Source organism: Typha latifolia, chromosome 15 (assembly GCF_019914945.1).
Source record: "Typha latifolia isolate L0001 chromosome 15, TyphaL0001v2, whole genome shotgun sequence".
Taxonomy (NCBI): Eukaryota; Viridiplantae; Streptophyta; class Magnoliopsida; order Poales; family Typhaceae; genus Typha; species Typha latifolia.
Genome location: NC_133100.1, coordinates 8019663 through 8037677, shown reverse-complemented (window position 1 = coordinate 8037677; position 18015 = coordinate 8019663). Strand labels below are relative to the sequence as shown.

At 36.5% G+C, this 18015-nt stretch overlaps 2 protein-coding genes across 8 annotated transcripts; both read right to left on the bottom strand.

Annotated features, from left to right (window-relative positions):
• LOC140801862 (probable NAD kinase 2, chloroplastic) lies at positions 1-8216 on the bottom strand. 4 transcript variants are annotated; one of them, XR_012111539.1, is made up of 9 exons: positions 7696-8216; positions 5630-7609; positions 4886-5007; positions 4563-4712; positions 4256-4480; positions 3569-3643; positions 2456-2557; positions 1329-1630; positions 1-231 (listed from the first exon to the last, which is right to left on the bottom strand). XR_012111539.1 is itself a non-coding variant. In XM_073157208.1 (8 exons), exons 1-8 carry the CDS (start codon positions 7900-7902, stop codon positions 1427-1429), a joined length of 3057 nt encoding a protein of 1018 aa, XP_073013309.1. In that variant the 5' UTR covers positions 7903-8216; the 3' UTR covers positions 1262-1426. The 4 variants fall into 4 exon arrangements, 1 of the variants encoding a protein (XP_073013309.1); XR_012111537.1 differs by having other exon boundaries at positions 4563-4704; XR_012111538.1 differs by lacking the exon at positions 1-231 and having other exon boundaries at positions 1262-1630.
• A 485-nt stretch (positions 8217-8701) lies between these two features.
• LOC140801560 (uncharacterized) lies at positions 8702-16572 on the bottom strand. Of its 4 annotated transcripts, none has more exons than XR_012111484.1 (19): positions 16231-16572; positions 16104-16146; positions 15311-15432; positions 14966-15073; positions 14006-14150; positions 13557-13648; positions 13143-13236; positions 12601-13042; positions 12348-12490; positions 11840-12204; positions 11286-11453; positions 10601-10891; positions 10322-10502; positions 10188-10245; positions 10052-10086; positions 9904-9948; positions 9730-9815; positions 9251-9344; positions 8702-9169 (listed from the first exon to the last, which is right to left on the bottom strand). XR_012111484.1 is itself a non-coding variant. In XM_073156721.1 (18 exons), exons 1-18 carry the CDS (start codon positions 16417-16419, stop codon positions 9041-9043), a joined length of 2931 nt encoding a protein of 976 aa, XP_073012822.1. In that variant the 5' UTR covers positions 16420-16572; the 3' UTR covers positions 8702-9040. The 4 variants fall into 4 exon arrangements, 2 of the variants coding, with proteins under 2 accessions (XP_073012822.1, XP_073012823.1); XR_012111485.1 differs by having other exon boundaries at positions 9904-9942; XM_073156721.1 differs by having other exon boundaries at positions 10052-10245.
• Between the last annotated feature and the right edge of the window lie 1443 nt (positions 16573-18015).

Here is an 18015-nt window from a genome sequence, read left to right as displayed (position 1 = left end):
TTTTATAAAGATGTGATACTATTTATATTGATAGAATAATCTCAAAAAAACTATATATATATACATCTCGTGCTATGCATTTCTTCAAACAATGTAATAGATTTTCCCAATGACATCCACCATGAAGAGAATAAGGGCAAGAACACTTAAAAATAGGAATAACTTCCTAACTTACTGGATTAGTTTAGAAAGAAGTGCTATGCATACCTCCACCACTTTGCATCTGCTTCTCTAGCAAAAGTCAAAGAAGTACAACAAGTCAATAATAACCGAGTCACAAAAACCTGTAATAGGATGAGCAACATCCAGTAATGCTGATTATCATTAAACTAATAAGTTAATCTGATAACCATTATTAACCCAGGAAGTAGATATAAAAAGTGGTCAGCTTTCAATAGAATAGTACACTCAGTAGATCCAAATATCCTATTAGGTGAAGCATGGAAGAGTCTAATTTGAACCTGTGATGTTTGCACTTAGGATAAGATCATAGATAGCTCAATAGCAAACCTTTAGAGGACTACATTGATTTAGCTAATGGAAGAACAATAACTCTGTTAAGAAATCTGTAATACTACTTATATATAAATCAAGACAATCAAAAGTAAAATCCAAGGAAGAAATTGTCCCAATTCATCCAAACCAGTCAAGAATATGATAAGTTCCTCTGCATGTTGCTAAGGAAAAAGATAATCTTCAGATAAAAAAATTTGCTTCTAGATTCATCATAAAAAAAAAATGTTATCACTAAGAACTTTACTGTGACTAAATCGAAATACTTGTATCAATTTATAAAAGATGATGTCTTCTTTCGTTTTTGTATTCATAGAGTTCCTATCTATACATGGTTCATCTGATGAGTTAACAAAAAATATTATGGTAGGCGCAAATTTAATGTAATTATATGCATAATCCTTTAGTTAAAACAAAGATAAGGTGGAACTTGAAGTGATCTCTAAAGTATGATAGGTTTCTCATAAGTATAAATAGAAAACAGAGAGGAGAATCGTGGGCATATAACAAAGAACAAAATAAGCAAATGTGAGTTGATAGTATAGTCATGGATTTAATAAGCTAGAAGTAAACAGTTGGAAAACAAAAGAAAGAATCTTTGGCTTATGAAGAAAAACCATAGATGATATCCTAAATGAGTATTCTTGCATAGGTACATTACTGTTACAGGCGACTATTTCCATTGATGGATATGATCATTACTTTAGGATTCGAGTGTATCTGCCAAAGGTTAAGAACTGCAGACCTGTTTTATAGCACATAATGAGAAGGGAAGAAATTTTATAGGCATATAAGAATTGATGACAGTAGCTTACAATTAGGTCAAGAAATAAAGAAGAAGATAGCATTTGCCGTATAATTGTGATGATATGTACAGCGATGTACAATTCCAGGAACAGGCAGGCTTTCACTGTCATAGTGCCTTTTGGTCTAATCTCTCGTTCCAATTTAAGCACCTAATCAAGCTGCGGAACCAATCACCTGTTTGATCAGATTTATTAACAGTTGGGAGTGGGTGCTGACTCATACATATCCGAACAGAATCTCCTCTAGAAAGCTGTTGTCTTCTTTTGCCATCGAAAGAGACCCACGCATTACTTCTCGTGTCCCCTGGAATCTGGTGAAGTCAACAAAAGATGGCACCATTTACTGTGAAGTCATGCAACCATGGACAGAAGAGATTTAACACTGTCCAAGTCTCAGGGATATAAGATTTCTATTGAGATAATATAAAAATGCATTTATTTTGGTTACTGACCTTAGCTGTACAGTTTCTCATTGCAAGAACTCATAAATAGTAGATTGAGGGAACTCTAAGCAATACAAAAAGATAGAAAATTACATATTCAACTAATGCAGAATAGAGCATGTCATCACCTAGTTGATCAGAAAATGGTTTAAGATAATGCCTCGAACAGTTGGTTAAAGGCTCCCATGATTTGGTCATGACAATTATAGTACATTATTGTAGCATCAATCCCAGAGCATCCTTATGAAAAGTACAATGAGGAACCATCTCTAAACAATTTAGAAAGGTAAGGCCCTTCATCAGACAAGTACAATGATGTCTTTTCTTACAACTACCTTCAGTATTAATTTTTATCTTCTCCCCCTCTCAAAGTCACCTTCTCTTCAGTATAGCTCATATCCAACTTAATAATCACATGTTAATATACCAAACATCTCCAACAGAATGCTTTTACTGAAATTATGTAACTAGTTGACTTTAAAGAAAACACAATTTTAATATTGTCTCACCTTATATATTTGTTTATAAGAACTGAAGAAAATTGGGTCATCACAAGTTATAAGTAATCATGATTAAATTTAGTGACAGGTTGGCTGCACTAAGTTAAGTGACATCTCATTAAAAAAAATGTAGGCAGAAAAACAAGAGAGAAATGTAAATTAACTATAAATATTTATGATCAAGTAATTCCACCTTTAACTCAAGCTGTGCAGAATCAGGAAGTATGACAGGTCTAAATGACAGAGAATGTGGGCAAATTGGAGTAAACAGCATGCATGGAACATTTGGGTGCACCTGCACAACAAAGAACTAGACCAGTCACAATACATTATTTAAGCAGGTAGGAAAGGCAGCCTAACAAGCTCCGACAAGAAGTAATATGGCATGTAGTCTATGATAAGGCCTTCTTGAAGCCAAGATGGGAAAGGGTGCAAATCTTATACATGCTTTATTTCAAACCTTAGGAAAAGTTTTGCCGTGTACATGGAAAGAAGGGTTTGCCAGAAGGCAACCCGGAAATGTTGATTGGCTACTTTGTACAGAGGGAGACTTCTCGCTTGTTCCTTATTTTTACAAATTATAACAATTTAACTACATTAATGCCAGTTGCAAAGTAAGAAATAAAGAACCTTTTCAACAGTTGGTAGCTCCATATTCAATAGCCAAATAAATTTTCTTTTCAGATAATGGCTATTTTTGCATCTGAGCAATGAATATTGCAGCAGTTTAATATAATGCTAACAAACAACCAAAAAGTAACAAAAGCATGTTAAGATTATCTGGTTTCAGGCCTCCCACACCTTCTCTCCTCCCCTATGTGTTTGGCACTTTGGCCCCTGTGCTCTCTCTGCCTCATATATATATCTTCTTACAGAGATAAGAGGACGACTCATGCTGACATCTCACCAGCATGGGATGTGCCATCCAACATGCATAGTACCAAGTGGCAAGTGAATCCTTGACTTAAAGCTCCCATGACTTTTTCCTTACATTAAATTATAATTTCATCTTTTATTATCTCTTTACAAGAACAAACACTTCATAGAAAATCTCAACTCTTAAATTTCCTAAAAAACTTGAAATGTTTTAGACAACTGTTATAAATAATAACATAGAAACTTAGTCTACCAACTACTGTGATACCATAAAATTAAATGCAACTAAATAGCCTGCATTGAAGTTAAGAGTACTTATTATGATGATGCAAAAACCACAATGGAAAGAAGGTTCAGCTTAGAAAAAAGTTCCTTATGTGAACATCTGGTATTGACACTTAAGTGTATTCAGAAAGTAACATCAACCAACCATTGAGCCTCCTGCAGCTGTTGAGTATGCAGTACTTCCAGTAGGAGTAGCTACTATTACCCCATCACCTTGCACCTAAATTTTTTGACATATCAGTTTCAAGAGAAAAGAACTTTTAAAGCTAAGTAAAGATAGTCATATTACAATAGCATAGCATGAAGAATAACTAGGCTATGCTCCTATAGAATCTAGCATCACAAAAGGAACTTAATGCAAAAGGAAGGTTTCCAGAAATAAAGCATGAGAAGAATAAGGTATTATAACTAACAAACAAAGAAATATGCAATTCCAAATTCCAATCAAGAGAAACAAGAGGATGTCAAAAATAGGAGAAATAGCTGGTTACACTCTCAAGTTGCAATTTAGCAGTAGCAATCAGGAAGATGGTATCTATGAGCAGCATTGCCGCCATGAGCCCCACTCAGACTCAGATGCATTGACACAAAGTATTAATGTCTGAATTCTATATGGTTTCACCAAATAGGATGAAGTATATTAAGACAATAATCCAAATTTAAATCACCGCATTCGTTGAATTCAGTAAACCTACAGATCTTATCAGTTTAAGGAAGGCACTGATTGACAATAAAATAGACAAGGGCAATAAATTACATATGGAAGCTTCGAAATCTAGAAGCACTCCAAGAGTCACAATAGATATGAACAGGAAATTTTTCTTAGTCTTACTTTAGTAATAAGGCGGTTGTGCTCATAACATTCAATCTTGGAAAGATAAGGATTAGAACCACGATCCACAACAACTTCATTAAGTACATCAAACACTTTTCCAGGCATTGCTTTTCCATTGCGGAAGATTTCGCATCGCAGACGCATTCTAAGGGTTATGTAAACTCCATCCAATGTATTGTTGCCATGAATAACTGCCCTCAGATCTTGTCTATAACCTTCAAACTGCAGTAGAGCAAAACCATAATTTCAAAGGACAAGCATCCTTGAAAGGATAAATTCTCTGAAATAAATGAAAAGGACATACAGCATGGGATGTGAGAAATCCAAGTGATCCAAGATTAAAGGAGACAACAGGAGGGACTGCTCCTCTGAATAAGTTTGATGCATGCAGAATGACACCATCACCTCCCAAACATGCCACAAAATCGACTCTCTCATGAAGGTCGCTGCATTACTACAACTTAGCAGTAGTGAGAAATATATACATATATATGCATGTAGTTCTATGATTTTACCTATGTAGGTATGTAAGTGAACGTTTGTATATGTACAAGTGTAGGTTATTGTTGTTAAAGACGTTAAACTTGAATTTAAATGCTTGATCTTCATGTTCCAAAACTATGATACCTGGTATCTTGACTATAGAAGGTCTGGACAAAGCCAAAACCTGGAATCCTTGCAAATATATCATGGACATCAGGCTCTACAAGAACAGTCATTTTCTCTTGATAATACAGGAAGGAAGCAACCTATAGATCGCAATAAGCAAATCAAAAGACTGAAGTACAAAAATATACAATCTTCATTTCAGAACAAGGGATTAAGCGTGATGCATGGAAAATATGGTATAAAAGGCGTATTCTGTAAGTTCCTAAGTTAGTGCTTAATTTGAGCAGAAACTGCAAAAATGTGAAAAGACATTATTGTGACAATTTACCAAGTTTAACTATGAACTTATAAGGATAAAAGGGATAGGGCATCTCAATCAATTATTCTCTATTTTATTTGCTAAAAAGACTTGCAGAAAGAAAGACAGAAAGGGCTGGAATTCACAAACTGTTCCATTGTAAAGGTTTACTAGACTGAAGATCTTTCCAAGCAAATTGTAAACCTTCCTCTAAGAAATGGATAGTACAAGAAACTAAAAGAACCTTTCGCTTTTAAGTAGGATGCCAATCAACCCCTTCTTTAACATTTAACATGATGTGTCCATAGGATTAGACATCTGGTTCCACCATTCACTACTCAAAGGACAATTGAGTTTCACAAGTATATCAGTCTAGAAAGTACAGAAAGATGATAATACACACACTATTAAAGAAAATTGTAAATTGTTCTTGAGAATACTATAAGAAACATTCTAGTTCATACCTCTTTAGCTTCTTCCATTAGCTCCTGACCTAATTTTTTAAGTAGTAAGACAGTCTTTGGAGGAGACTTCCACATGAGCATCTGTTGTTGGGTGCTGGGATGTGTGAAGGCCAACGAGGATTCTGTTACTTTTTCCCTTGTGCAAGAAAATCCATCAGTACGGACTAAAAACATTTCTGCTTTCCTTCTTGATTGAATTCTTACTACACCAGTAGTAGAAGCACACATATTTCCTTCAACAAGATCTGAAATGCCACCTTCTGAATTGATAACAGTCTTTCTTTTGTTTTCTTTTGCAGATTCAACCAAAATCTTGTTGGAGTTTTCTTTTGCAGGTTTACCTCCATTGCTAGATCTTTTTGGCTCAACTGCCACAGAGACACTGGAACCCTCTTGCTGATTAGTACTATTCGCATCCAATCCAAGAGATGTAGAACTTCCATTGCTTGCTGCTCTCCCATTGCTGACACTTGTAGCCTTAGACAAAAAATAATCCCTGTCCACAGGTGCCCCATTTGATATTCCTAGCTGCATCAATCCTGTTGACCGGGAACTATGAGTTTCGATTCTTTGAACTGTTGATCCGTATATTTGCCCTAATGTGGATGATCTGTCAATTTTTTTCCTATGTAGATTGAGGTAAAATTTAGGAGAAACTTCTCTAGTTTTGAAAAACTGAGACATTTCTTTTCTGGAGAAAACATCGCATGTAGGAAATTGTGCCTTGAGAGGATTACTCTCGATATAGAACCTTGATGAAGATTCTTTGATGTCGTCAGTTCCATGTACCGCTACACTAGTTTGCAAGGAGTCAAGTCCAAAAGACAAGTCTCCATTCTGGAGTTCCATTTGAGCAGCTGAAACAACTTTCTCACCACTTGAATCATTAAGTTTAAGAGTTTTATCTAAGTCTGATTGGGAATCTCTTTTAACCTCTGAAACTGCATCTCCCTCTATTTTCTCAGTGACAGAATTCTGTATACTCTGAAGCTCGTCGCTCTGGCCATTTGTAAACGCTTTGCCGTTTATGTTGTGTGGGTTGTTTAGTGCTATCTGATTTGAAGATCGTGTAATGAATTGCTTCCATCTTGAAACCATAGCAGAAGTTCTATTAACTCCTTCCTGACTGTGGAGATAAATCGGCCTTCTGTTGACATTGGATACCAATGAAGCAAACTGCTGAACCTGTTCCGCTAAAGGAGCAGTTCCTACTTCAACCGGCAAATTCACCACATCAATCTTTCCACCCAAAACAGCCTCCTCAATTGCAGATTGATAGAATTCATCTTTAGCACCCTCCTTCCTAAGATCAACAATAGTTCTAAATCCCTTTTCTAATAACCATTTCAAACCTTCATTTGTTACCTGACCTCCCCTCCAAAATGCAACTTCTGAATCCTCCTCCATCGATCCTTCCTTTGCTGTGGAGAAGTAAACTGGAAACCAATTCGCAAAAATCGCTGGACAGGGATACCAAGCCGCCCTCGAGAACCCGGCATCATAGCAAACATTCCTTAGCCTCTGCAGCCTCCTCCATATCTCACCATCACCAGCATCAAACCTCGACGAATAATTCAAAAGTGCAATTTGCAAGCTCTCACAACACCTCTTCATCTCTCCCCTAAAAACAGCTAGCGGCGGGAGCTTCCCTTCCACTATATGATCATCCGTCAACTGGAACGAGCTCATAGAATTCGACCTTCCTGAAAGAACCTCTTCTCTCCCTCTATTCAATAGCGCCAGCATGAATCCAAGAACCGCGGCCACCTTCTCCTCCAACTCCGGCAAGTCCTCAGACGGCGTGGCGTAAGAGACGCCGCACTCGCCGGTCTCCGGGTTGCAGAGGGTGCTCATGATCGACGTGTGGAGCTGCTCGGCGGCGCGGAAGATCCGACAGTACGCCTCGATCTCCGCGATGTCGCCGGGGACGGGGCCAACCCACAAAAGCTGGGAATGCGATAATTCACGACCTAATCCCGTCTACAAAGGAAACAAAAATACGCCTCTGATTCAAGAAATCACCAAGAACGGTACGGAGATTAGCAGCGATCAAGGAGAGGAGTAACCTGAGAGTCCACTCCGATACGGGCGGAGAAGAAATTGGAGAGGCCAGCGCGAGCAAATAGGACGACGGGCCTCGGAGAGCCGCCGCCGCCGCCGCGCCGCGTCCGGCACCACTTTTCCTTCAACATAATCCACCCGACGTGGCCGGCGCCGCCACCGGGGAGGAGAGGCGGCTTTGCGGGGCTGTGGACCCCGCAGGAAGCGAGCATCTGGTCGAAACTTTTCCACCCAAGAGATCAAGAAGACGAGAATCGAGAGCGGAGAGGAGGTTGGCGTGTTGAGCACTTGGAAGTGGATAAATGCTTATGGGGGGCGGTGACTTCTGCGTGAGAGGTAGATCGTAGCCGTTCTTCCCGGCCACATAAATAGAAAGGAAGGACTTCTTTTTTCTCATTTTAGGAAATGGAATTGGAATGGGTTCGCGTGGGATCGCGAAGCGTGGAAAATATCCCTCAGGAGCGAACGGGGATGGTTATCGGCGGATAACTATTTTTATGGATAATTATCTTCTCATTTTATCCTCAATTTTTTTTCTTTGAGGAAAGGCAAAAGAGTTCTTTTCTTAGAGGACTTAAAATTAACTACGTGACACTCATATATTATTTTTTAATAAAAAAATCTTATAGATAACTATTAGGAAGTAAAATATCTATCAAAATAAGATAAGGAGTAATGTATATAAAAAGGGGCAATAGATTAGAGGTGTCTTATCCCCTAATTAGTTTTATCTGTCTTTTTCTGTTGTTTTCGTGGGGTCTATAATTGATAGACACGACTCTGAAAGAATTTTCTGGATAAATTTTAATAGGATGGTTTTTTTTTAGTATTAATAGATATAAAAGTGCAATAAATAAAATTGTCATTTATTATAGTGTAGGACATCTACCAGAAATATTTTCCTAGAGGTAGAGACTACTTTTCTATTTTGGAAATTATTCGATGGCATATACACTTTTGATCAGGATGTGGGCTTGTTATATGGATTATAATTAGGCATCCAATTGGGCATTTATCTTTGTCATGACTCCTATATATATATATATGTTCTTGCAACTGTACAGGATTTGGTTAGACAACAAGAGGAGAAAAGTATTGTTACAATGTGGTACAATCTTTGTTTGAACTTTTTTGCTTCATGGCAGACTGGCAGTCCATATGGTTGAGCACAAACTCTTCCAGCTTCTTGGTATGCAACGTGAGTGTGGCAATGTTAGTGTTCTTTCGAGAGACGAGAGATGAGAGCATGACATGCAACAACAGCTCCAGATAGGCACATAAAGATCCCTGTCATTTCCCGGTCTCGGAGTTTTAACTCAGGCTCTGTTGGCAAACTAATTTTCCTCCGCCTTATGAATCTTCTTCATATCTAGAACTGCCTGACGGCAGCTCATTCGTTGGAGTTAAGGTCATGCCTTGAGAGCGAACTCTGTCAATTATCTTCTGTCTGCCTGATAGATCCTCTTCATATCCAACCACCTGAACTAAAAAAGCATGAATTCACAGGATTTGTACAAATACATCTCAAGAAAGGAAACCGTAAACAAAGATAGAACAGACCTGAGAATCTGTTTGAGTCTCACTGAAAGCATCATAGGTGCTAGGATTTCCGTTCTGGCTCGTGTTATTAGGAGTGCTATCTTGTTTCTGGGCCCTAATGGAAAACAATAAACATTAGGAGAAGGATTGAAGCCAATTATATAGTTTATAACTGCAGAAGCCACATTCCTCTCTGTGCCTTACAAACTCTGCAGAAATGAAGTATGAATGATACCAATTCGGTGACTAAAATTTTGTTCCCACATTGCCAAAGAAAAGAAAAAAAGGAACATTCTCAAGTAAAAGAAAGAGATCCTAAAAATAGTCCTAATGTTAACTTGCAAATAAGAATCTCTTACTATTCATGACAGTAGAATGTTAAATAATCCCCACTTGAATTGATAAATACGCAATATTTTCATTGTGTAAAACCAATAAGAGCTGCCCTGTAGAAAACATAATGCGCTTATTCTTGAGAAAAAAATATTAATGCAACCTACCGGTTTAACCAATGCCGCGAAATGCCAAAGCTACTGCGAGAATTTTCATGATCTTGACCAAGGATGGAATGATCAGGCATGAATATCTGCAGTTTGGTGTTAAAGAACTTTAAGCATCCAAAGAAGAATTAGTCAGTCACAAGGCAGGCCTTGTACAACGTACGGAAAGGATACACTTCTTTCACAACCAGACCTCTCTGGCGACTTCATACCCTGTATCTAGCATTTTAATCAGAAAAATAGAGTAAAATGATAGAATTAGTCTCATTGAAGCACAATTATCACAACAAATAATAACATATCCATTGTCCATAGTCCTTACTTTGGTTGACTGAGCTAATAGATCCTCTATAGCATCTGCCACATCAGGAACAGTATTAGATATACACAAGAAATTTTCTGGCATTCTATTTTTCCTAGATGAATCATCAATGCTGTCACATTCTGATAATCTTGACCTCTTGCAAGAATCTCCTGAATGCTTTGCTTCTTCATGGAGGTCATTATTTGAACAGCCTGTTCAGTAAAAAAAATTACCCATTGATAATGAACTGGAAAGGCTTTACAAATTCTTCTATTGAAAGACAAATACCTAAGTTCTGTTTTGAATGGTCCATTGGTAATTGGGATTTGCTAAGCAATTGAGAAGATGCATAAACAGAAACCATGTGAGATGTCTGTGTAGGATATTGAGTGACTGTGCATAAACCTGCTTCTCTGTCCTGAGCAGTCACTGGTTTTGGCTGAAATTGATCAACTGCAACCATCATATCCTGAGAAAAAAGAATATGAAAAGGTGCTGCCTCATACTGCAACTCAAAAAGGAGGTCTCAGTATGAAGATTGCATCATCAAAAGGTGAGGAGAAATACCTGTGAGACACACTCAGTGATCCACTCTGCAGTAACTGCTGGAATTCCCCACTTACAGGAAGCCTCGTACTTTGGACCATTTGTAAACTTGCACAGCAAATGTGTGACTTTTCTAGTCAGCTTTTCTGTAAATTTAGCTCCCAGAGTAAAACATAAATTTTTCAGCAAAAGCCTATCTTTCTCTTCATACTGTGAGACACAGAACCGGAGTCCATCAAACCCAGGTAATGGAATGCGACAGCGCAATGGAGAGTATATTATGTGATTTCCAACATCTTGCAGCCATCCCTCCTTAAAAAAATGAGTTTAAGAACAATGAGTATCAGAGGAATTGAGACTTCGGGTTTTCATTCAAGTGTAATGAAACCAACTGACTAAATGGGTAAAATAAGTCGAAACAATAATTAAGTGGATTTCCATTAGCTCCTATATCTAGTTAGCAAGCTCTGTAGGTTAGCTCAGGGAAAAAAGAAGGCCATAAAGTAAAGACATTTTGAGTCATGTCATTGGAAAGCCTCTTCTGAAGGACTAAGTCAACAGTCAACATTGTCTAGTACTAAAAATAAATCCAAAAAAATAAATAAAACAGCAGTAGAAAACTGTAAGTTTTGAACATATAGTCAGAAGGAGCATAACAACACAGAAAGCTACAAGCAAACATGGGCAAAAATAACAATAAATGTACCTCTAAGCAAGAGCGTATCCAGTGAGTGGAAACAGAAGTAGAGTGAGAGATGTCATCAGAAATGCCCAACACACCATGACACTCAATAATGAAATCTACATTTATCTTTTGTCGATCATCCATCACAACTCCACCACCTTGCTTGACCCATTCAATAACCTGGCCCCTCTGATCAAGAATAGTGAAACCAGAAAATATAACTATATAAAGATACATATATATGTATGAATGTATATAACAACTGATAGAAGATTGCATAACTGAGGAGCACATTGAAAGGAGATTATGGCGCCACATTGCTAACAAGAGGAATTAGCAATATAATTTGCAGGTCTCAATTATTAAGTAATTGAGCATATAAATTTCTAATAAACATAGGTAAACAACTCCAGGACAAGCAAATCTGTAGTCAACAGGTGCCGAACAACCCAATTATACCACTAACTGAGCAATAGCCAAAAGCTTGCAAAAATCTATAGATAATTTATAACCAACTAACATGAAGGAACAGGAAAGATGAGCATAAATAAGGTATATACAAAATGCTGGCATACCCTATCATGAGGAAATGAGGTTGAGAAACAGAATGTTCTTCCCTTGAAAGTGTTTGCTGATCTGGTATTTTGTACATCCATGGTGCTAGAAATGGTTTCCAGTTTGGAAATGCCCTTGTTAACACTGTTCACTCCCTGACATTGGGTAGATTGTTGAGATTTTGTTGATAGTCCTACAATACCGTTGGAATTTATTTCATTTCCAGATTTATCTTTCCCTCTTTTTTTCTCCATAGACAATTCCAAGTCACTTCTTTTATTTAGGGATTCATAAGCCATTGGCATGTGAACATCACCAGGAAAGTTTTTCGTGGTCCTTATATCACCAATATCTGCAGACAGGTCCATACTGAAGCATGAAGAATCTGAACACAGAACAAGGAAACCAGGTTATAGATGAGACCAGGAAGTAATCAACAAATCAGTAAGGCCGACATTTTCATAGTAAAAACAGCAATAACACTAGATTTAACACTTTGCACTGATAAAAGTGGAAACAAGTTAGCACCTTTTGAAAAGAATAGCTCAGAAGCAATGTGCCTTGCTGAGACAGTAATTTCTTTTTTCGCTCGATCACATTCTTCCAGCCAAGTAGCCTTTACCACATCTATGACACCCCAAGCAGCTAAACGTCTTACCTCTTTCTTTTCACTATTGAAAGACAGAATCACTATGAGTTGCAAACATAGATTCACAAAGTTTATATTATCGAATAAGAAGCACATTATTTGAAATATATCATAGTGCTGGGATAAACTTACACCTCCGAAGGTGCACCTATAATGATATGTGTTAACCTTTCACTTAACAACATATGCCGAGAGCCACCGCCTTTACGTATCATGGTAACTAGCTTGGACAATTCTTTTTCCCCAAAACCTACTATAAATATTCTACAATTTGACAAATAAAGGTCATCTTCTCCTTCAGAATCCTCAGCAACACGAGAATCAAACTTCACTTCATCTTTTTTCTGCAAGGGCACTGCATCGGCACATTCGCTGCTGGCGTTGGGAGCATCTGAAAATGAAGTTGGCATGTTTTGCGACAAAGTAGCTTCTAAGTCCTCAATATATGTTGGGGGAACAGACAGAAAACTTGCATTACTGTGCTCTTGATTTTGTTGCTCCTTGTGAGGAACTTTGATGTCATTACAAGATACTGAGTTCTCATTAATAGAGTAAAACCCCTCATCCAGACAAGCTGCAGCATAGGCAAAAAAAGAAATGATAAATAGTTCTTACTTTCAGCAAAGTAAATGAAGAATATCAAGTCATGTGAAATCATCTCACTCAGCTATTACCTTTTCTAGCAATAGACTGATCTACCCATCTACGGTTGACAATATGTATATGACCCCATCTTCGCGCGACCATGTATTTGTCACCTCCAGGAGCGTAAAGGTGTCAAGGATACAATTTCTTGGTCAAAAGAATAACTAAAAGCAATCTAGAATGTAGTAGTAGATAGAAAACATAAATCTAATGCTTCTTGCATGAGGAAAAGATTCCGTGTTTGTACCCTTCAAAGTACAAGACTTGTACATATAACAAAGCAATTGCCATGGTCAGTAGAATCTTCCTAGTCCCTACAAATACATATGCAAATTGTCCTTCTTCAGGGTTATGAATTGCAGATAACAGAGCTATAAGACCTTGTTACAAACTTCAGGAGATATGAAAAATAATCTGTATACCATTACCAACTTCAAGGATATATTTGAAATTAAATGGGTGCACTTCTTCGTAAGGTCAGCTGAATACTGGCCACCATTCTGCACAATCATCTTCGCTATCTCCTTCCTCTCATCTGTTGAGCTAAATGCTTCATCAGTTCCAGCTCCATATGACAGTTTTAAGTTAAACAAAAGAATTTTCTACTAGCAGGCCTTATCAATAAGTCAAAATAGCTCAAAAACAGTTGCTGCTAGCCAAAGTAGTCATTCGCATAGTGGGGCCCCTCATGCTACAGAGTTAGAGCGGGTTTACAAGGACATTGCATAGTATATTTCACTTAAGGAATAGATTACTGTTCTGATCAATCCTCGAATGCCAATCGTCAAGACTTTTCATATGATGACTATGGAACATCTTTTCTTTAGAAGAAGAAAAAAATGTTATGAGTTATGACCCACTTTGTGGTAGAGTTTCTGCCTGATCTGTGTACCTGCTGCAATTCTGGTGACACAAATAGTCAATCCAGTAAAGGGAAGAATCCTGTAAGGTTCTTGAGGCACAACGCGATGCTCATTCCAACATTGATTTAACCAGTTCATGTCAACAATAGGTTTCTTAAGAACATTAATAGCCCACTGCACAATATAGAAAAGAAATAGAATATAACAAGTCAATGACCACCATTCATGATACCAATACCAAATATGATATTCTGAAAGATAGGAAAACATTATATAGTTAAATTGTAGATAGAAACTAAAATCCAGTTAACCTGTGAATAGAAACTGCCTACCGTACTACAATAGAAATAATGGGAGCGGAGCTAAATCAGAATAGATGCTGACAGCTAATGCAAAATACATTACTGAATATACTGAGTCATGATGTATGAGTAGAAATGCAGAATCTTCTAGACATAATGCTAGCTAAATCAGAAATTCAGAATAGATGCTGACAGCTAATGAAATACCACATTAATCGAGTATGCTGGCCAAGTACTTATAACTTTTTAAGTAGAAATCTTCCTGACTTTACATGTTTCGATAGTCAATTCTAATTTGATGAAGCATAAGGCGTAAAGGGGAAATAAGAAAGGAGAAGGCAGACAATATATCCATTGAGTTGAAAAGAAATGCTGAATGTAGTTGCATACTTTCTTTACGATTAACAAATTAACAATGGGGATGAACATACAGCTTCTAAACTAAATAGGTCTAAGAGAAGGGATTCCAGTGGCACTTAAAAGATAGTAATTATTACTATTACCATTCTTAGCTATCAAGCACCATGTAATTTCTACAGTCATCCTTGTGAGCAACAACAATAGCTGCTTGCAATGACATTATAAAGTACATTGGTAGCCAATTTAACGGTCAATTCTAGTTAAAGAGGAAATAAGCAAGAGAATGAAATATAGGGTTGAAAAGAGATGTTGAGAACAGTTGCATACTTTGTACTTAGCAGCCAAAACATTCTTTACAATAACAAAATTAACATCCAGGGATGCTTTGGTATGCAGCACCCCACCCATCGCGGTCACTAACTGTTCAATCCTGACCTGTAAGAACACTTGATCAGATTCTAGGGAGGAGCAAGACTCAAGAAATCATCAGTGACAACACAGATGTTGAAATTAACTAAAACAACAAAGTATGTCTTTTCAGATCTAGAGTTCAGTATACAACACTTAGTTCCTATTTTTCTTCATAATTATTTATTTTAAGATTGAAAATTATATATTTAAAATAAAAAAGAGTGAGATTCACTGTAGACATGAAGAATTCTAGAGACATACCTTGTCATCCTTTTCAAATCCAGATGCAAGTACTTTAACAGCATCCATTGCTAGACAACATGTATAACCTTGTTTAGGCAAAATCCGATGTTCTTTAGCACAAGAGAGAATGCATTGTGGTCCTGCAAATGTAAAGAATTATGGAAAACTAAAATAAATTGATAGTGAAAAATCAATAATATTACATATTTATTGTATGAAGTGCAAATACCATAAAATAAAAAAATTTCACCATTAAGAGTGCGTGCTTGTTCACAGAGAACCTTGACATACAGCATGTAGGTGTTGCAGTAAATGTAAATAAATTCAACCATTTCTTTTTTTTTCTTTTTTTCCAGCCACGAAAGTTGTGACAGATTGGATAGTCTTTACTATAGCTGTACTATTAGTTCCTCCGAACTCGAGTGAGAGACTAACAATGTCTAGTACCAAGCAATCAAATACTAAAGAATAAATAAAAGTATTAAACTGCAACATTAGCAAAAGTATCCACTTATATAGAGATTTCAACCAAAAAGAAAGGGGAAAATAACTTGCAACATAAACAGCTCTCCCGACTTGAAGATACACCCAAATTAGCCCCAAACAAAAAGGTGAACGCTTAAGCAGTCTCAAGTAGTAATTTTTCAGACACTTTCAACAAATTATCCCCAATTCGCAAATTCTCCAATATAATAATCCATTGTGCTTTTCGACCAACCAAACATTGAATTTTCGAATGACCTCTTGATTTCACTATACAAATGCAAGAATTGCCCAATACCAGGGGATCCTGAAAAAGAGAGTTCTTTACCAAGTAAATTACACCCCTTCGCTCTGAGATCGGCAAACTTCTCCTGCAATGAGAGATTATAGTGTCATGTAAAACGAAAAATAAAATAAAAGGACGAGATTGATCGAGGAGGGTGGGGGCCTCTCACGTGATCGGTGGAGGAGATGACGTGGAAGTCGTCGGCGGAATTCCGAGATGGATCGCAGCAGAGGAAGACTTGCGCGCCGTTAAGCTTGAGGGCGTCGTGGAGCGCGTCGAATAGCTCCGGTGGGACTAAGCTGCGGGAGAGGAATACGTTTGCGCCGGTAAACGTGCCCTTCCTTATCCCCGACGCCATATCTCTCTCTCTCTCTCTCTCTCTCTCTAGTAGTTTCCTCTCCTAGGCTACTGCTATGGATTTCTGTGTCTTTTGGGAAAAAAATTCTCAGTGTAGAGAATAGGAGGCGGGAAGAGGGGTGAGGAAGAAGACAATGCTTTGGGTTAGGCTTTCTAACTATTTTGAATTAGAGGATATTACTAATAGAGAATTTTGATGATTTACTTACCATTTCTTATAAAATATTAATTCACCCCCTATATTTTTCTTATTGATAAATTCTGGTATTTGTAATCAAGTAAAAAATATTTGTACTGTTAGAGATAAATAAGTAAAAAGAAAAATAGAAATTAGTTTCTCTCTCATTCTGAAACAAATAGATTTAAAGTACCCAAATAAAAAATATTAATTTCTGCTTCTTATCTCCTCCTAAATTTGTATTCACTGCAAATACAACTGCTAAGATGGAAAAATAATTTAAATAATTTTATTTTTGTTAAATAAATATGTATTTAGAGAGAAAGTTTAGAATGTCTTAATAATACAAAATAAAAATATTAGGAGAGATAAATAATTTTTTCAAACTTACAATAATTTTAAATTAAAAAATTTGGATACAATCAACTTTGCATAAAAAAAAATAACTGTTGCAAATAATAAAAAATGCAGTGAAATCTAGACCGTATAAGTTATATAAAACAAATTTAAGAAGAGTAGAGTGATTTTGGTCTAAATAATAAACCCCAATTTTCTTATCTTTGATAAATTCAATCGATCGACATGAGATAATTATTTTTTTTATTTTCCTTTTTCTCTCAGTCGAAATAGAATTTTAGTTCTCTCTTCTTATGGTGAGTTTATACAGCAAATAAAAATACATCTCAAATATTGCTCCAACCCATAATTGGTAACCTCCATTTGGTTGTCGGTCTGCATATTGTAGGCTGAATTGAGTGTTAATTATGTATCCTGCAATTTAAAAAAATTTGACTAAAATTTGCTAATAAATATACGATCTTTGTCGGATACAATCGTACGTGGCATTCCATATAATTTAGCAATATTCCAAATAAAATCTTCAGCAATCCTCTTTGCTAAAAAGGAATGTGCCAAAGCTAAAAAATTGAGCATATTTTGCTAAGACGATCATTGATCACCAACACCACATAATATCCTTTAACTTTCAAGTCCTTCAATGAAATTCATAAATATGTCTTTCCAAATTTACTCCGGAATAGAAAGAGATTAGAGTAGTTCAACGAGTACATAAAAAAAGCTCGAGAAAGAGTTTTAGTATAGTTATGAATTTATGACTGTTTGATATATTCAGACTGAGTAAAGAGTAGTCAACTAAGTAGGCCTTGTTTGCTTTGAGTATAGAACTTTTTAGAATTCTTTCAATAACTAAATATTTTTTTAAAAATGAGACTTAACTAATTTGACTCATTTATGATTTAATTCGTCAATCTATTTATAACACCATAATTTAATTATTATCTAAAATAATCATTTATAATAGGAATAAATTTATTTATAACTCAAATAATTTATATTAATATGAAAAATCTGTTTAATAAAAAGATTTTGTTCGGTGTTTACATAATTATGACCGGATCC